Source organism: Fomitiporia mediterranea (assembly GCF_000271605.1).
Source record: "Fomitiporia mediterranea MF3/22 unplaced genomic scaffold FOMMEscaffold_1, whole genome shotgun sequence".
In the NCBI taxonomy this organism is placed as follows: Eukaryota; Fungi; Basidiomycota; class Agaricomycetes; order Hymenochaetales; family Hymenochaetaceae; genus Fomitiporia; species Fomitiporia mediterranea.
In genome coordinates this window covers 9,395,395-9,399,487 of record NW_006760386.1, presented here as the reverse complement: position 1 = coordinate 9,399,487, position 4,093 = coordinate 9,395,395, and the positions used below count along the sequence as shown (strand labels likewise).

General features: G+C 47.3%; 1 protein-coding gene across 1 annotated transcript; it reads right to left on the bottom strand.

Moving 5' to 3' along the window:
- Nucleotides 1–1,547: 1,547 nt before the first annotated feature.
- FOMMEDRAFT_151467 (uncharacterized protein) lies at nt 1,548–2,291 on the bottom strand (the record flags this gene model as incomplete). Its single annotated transcript, XM_007262477.1, has 1 exon — nt 1,548–2,291. The coding sequence occupies one exon, from the start codon at nt 2,289–2,291 to the stop codon at nt 1,548–1,550; it is 744 nt and encodes a 247-aa protein (XP_007262539.1).
- Nucleotides 2,292–4,093: the final 1,802 nt, after the last annotated feature.

Below are 4,093 nucleotides of genomic sequence, written 5' to 3'. Positions count from 1 at the left end.
GAAATAAAAGGGGGGGGGGGTAGGGAAGTGATTAATGGAGAGACAAAGGAAAGGATATAGTAAAGGGGGGGGGAGGTGAAATACAAAAGGGTAAGGACAGACAATAAGGAACACACAGTCACGAGTTTAAGAAGGCTTCAACTCGTCAAAAAGGTAGGGAAGGATTAATGAAGAGGCAAGGGAAGTATAGTAAGAGGGAACACATAGTCACCAGCCTAGGAAGGCTTCGACTCGTCAATGAAAACGTATGGGGACAAGGACTTTCGACAGAGTCGGTGGAAATGGTATCCCCGAGACGGATGCAAGTTGAAGCAAGCTGTTGAAGAGGAACACATAGTAACTGGCCTAGGAAGGCTTCGACTCGTCAATGAAAACGTACGGAGACGAGGACGGGGACGAGGAGTACACATGGTCGAGACGTGAAACTGCATCGCCAGGAACGCATGAATGATACCCAACAGGTCTAGTGAGCACGGTGTTGCTGCAGATAAGGAGAAGACGACTGAGACGTTGACCAAAACACATGGTCGAGACGTTAAACGGTACCGCGAGGAACACATGAATGATACCCAACAGGTCTAGTGAGCACAGCGTCGCTGCAGATAAGGAGAAGACAACTGAGAAGGTCTTGTTTGACTAACAGTGGGCTGGGTGTCGGAGGTGATCTAATCTCTTTGGTGGCGTGAGCGAAAAGGCGCGTGAAAGTTGGGGTGCATGATAAAGAGAACTCGACAACTCTTCAGTTATGCCAGCACCTGTTGCTTGGGGGAGGAAAAAAATGATCGAAACGCATGGTCGAGAAGTGAACAGCCATCCTCAGGCGTGCGTCAGTGCTAGGAGGAGTGGAAGGGCCAGGTTGACGAAATTGACGCACCAATTCTGGGGGTGATGAGAGTACAGGTGGTGTGTGGGTAAAACAGAGCATGTAGAGGCAACAGGGGGTCCGTTCATGAGGGGGACAGGACAGGACGAGACAGGACAGGACAGGACAGGACAGGATAGGACAGGACAGGAAAGGACTGGATGACACTAGCAGGGTATAATCCCTGGCTAGGTCCGTGACTGGGAATGACACTAGCAGGGGCTTGATACCCTGGCTAGGTCTGGGACTGGAGGTGACGCTAGCAGAGGCCCTAGACGTCCAGGACTGGGATTGACACTAGCAGGGGCTTGGTACCCTGACTAGGTCCACGACTGGAAAAGGGACTTTATACCCTAGGAAACAGGAGGTGACGCTAGCAGAGGCCCTATACGTCCGGGACTGGAATTGACACTAGCAGGGGCTTGGTACCCTGACTAGGTCCACAACTGGAAAAGGGACTTTATACCCTAGGAAACAGGAAGGGAAGGGAAAGGGACTTTATACCCTCAGTAGACAGTAGACAATGACAGTAGACACTAGACGGTGACAGAGCAAGAGATAGCATAGTAAGGAATAGACAGTCTTGACAAACACCTTGACAATGGAGAGATACGCGTCGCAGTAGGTACAACAAGCATACAACGAATACGCTGTAGTCGACAGCTCGATCGTAACGTCCGTTGTACTAAAAGTAGACACCATCTGTCGGCGTGGAACCTGCAGCTCCCGAAGAGAATTGCACTACAGTTCCAGATATCAGTAGCAGTATCAAGATAGCGCTTCCTTGCGCAATTTCAGGACTAGGACAGTGGGTCCTTCTGCAGCTTGTTTCTCGACGGTGTTCTGGTGGAGCAATTGCACAGCAGCTCCTGATCTCAGTAGCAGTACCAAGATAGCGTTCTCCTCGAACGATTTGAGAAATAGGATAGTGGGGGCTTCCACAGCTTGTTTCTAGACACCAGCTTGAGATCGCGACGAGTGGCAGAAAGGTTATGAGCAAGAGCAAGTCTGTAGATAATCTGCTTGAAGTGGCACGGCGAAGCATATTCTTGAGTGGCAGAACCTTAATTGTAGACAGCTGACCAGACTCACAATGACGCGCGACGCACGTAACTCTGGCGCGACCACACGCACTCTTCTTGACGCCTTCTCCTAGAATCCAGGGACCAATCTGATGAGGGTTTGCTGGGAGAGGGTGGCACGGCGAAAGCATATATTCGAGTGGCGGAATCTTACTTGTAGCCAACTGACGAGACTCACGATGAGGCACAACGCGCACGACTCTGGCGCGACCGTATGCAATCTTCCTGACGCGTTCTCCTAGAATCCCGGGACCAATCTGATGAGGGTCTGTTGGGAGATCGAAGGTGGGCCGGCAGGTGGTAATATTCTCCCCATGAGCCTTCAAGAGTGAACGGGAATTCGGCATGGCATTCGTGAAGTTCGTGATTAACTAGAGTATTGCTGTAGGGTACTGTAGGTGTGCAGGAGATAGTGGACGTGTGGGGGGAAGCCGGGGGGGGGGAGGCTGACAATCTGGTGGCACGAGTGAAAGGCAGCGGATGAGAGGTAATCCCCAAATTTTGCGATGTTCAAAAAAAAGTGTAAAGGCCGGAGCCTCACTCAAGAACACGGAACAGGCAAAGACCTGGGATTGGAGAGGTCGACCTAAGTACAGGAGCAAGTACGAAGATAATCTCTAAGTGTCTACAAATAGCCCTTTATATACTTAACTAAAGTCATGTGTGTAACCTCAGAGGTTACACAACACTCAGTTTGTCAACAGTCATAGTATCTTCATACCCTTAAAGCAGTTTACCAATCAGAGCATCCTTGTGGCTACTGTACTCTGTATTAATTCACAACACCCATGTTTTGAGTTGAAGTATGAGCTACTATAGTACAGTAAGTATGAAGCTAGCCTGTACACTTGATGTAGTAAGTGCATCCTAATCAGCCTGTAGTGTCTTGTCAGAAGACTCAGAGACAATGTGACATCCAAGTACTTACCCACAACTGTACCAGTTCTGCCCTCTACTCTGTTACTACCAATAGCCAATCCACTGTCCTTGCACACTGTAGCAACTCCTGTGTCCTTTGTGTAAGGGCCTACACTCAGTTGTAGACCTGATTCACTTCTTACAACAACAACATGGTTGAAGAAGAAGGACAAACTCAAAAAGAAGCAGAAGATTGAAACATGAAGTGCACCAGTTTGCAAATTTACACCCTCAGGTGTGACTAGGGACAGTCACAATCTAAAACACCTGGGAGATGTCACACTCACACAACACATATGTTCTAATACATTCTGATCAGAAGGGCTCAGTCACATCAAAGTTGTATCATCCTCATGTCAGTAATCCTTTGATTACATCATTATTGCCTACACAATAGTCTTGGTTGCTCAATTCAGACTAGTTGGGTTCCAGACTCTAGTTCTGATTCACAAAGGCAAGACTCTGAGCCTTCAGACAGTTAGTTGATTGATACAAAGGGGACTCAGATCTAGAGTCCTGGATGGGCTGATACAAAGGAGACAGTGGTGGATTTGTTCACAAAGGACTAGTAGCTACAAAGGACTCATAATTTCTATAAATACCCTCATGTAATTTGTACTTTCCAGCAATCAAGTTACTCTCTATTGTGACTCTTAGTGTGTAATTTGACAGTCTCATTAGTAAAAGTTCCCTCTTGCCTTGTCTTGTCTTGTATTGCCTAGTTCTGAAGTGTGGCTTTGTTGTTCTACACTACTCTTGTCTTGTTAATTGTCACCTTTGGAACTTGTATGTTCTGCTCAGATCTACCTATTCCTTCTCACTCTTGACCCCTCTCAGCATCTGTACCTTGTGGACTCAACTAACCTCTTCTACCTCAACCAGTACTTGAGATCAACACTGCTTACACTTTACACTGAAGGACTGTGTAGCTAGCTCAGTAGCATCATTACAGGATCTGAGACTTAGTACAGGCATTGTAGTAGTAGATTAGAGAGACAAGTACAGTAATGTTTATTGCCTATGTTGAAGCAGGCAGAGTGCCTGCTGGTGGGACACTTGTAGGCAGAGGACTGGGCTAGAGAGAACAAGAGCAACAACATAGTGTTGGGGGAAGAGGATTGGGGAGATAGTGGAGGTAGGAGGGAAAGGAGTGATGAGAGCAAGTGTGTCATTATATGCTCTCAATCTTCAGTACTCAATTATGTAATCACTTTGATATATAGTTTTAAAA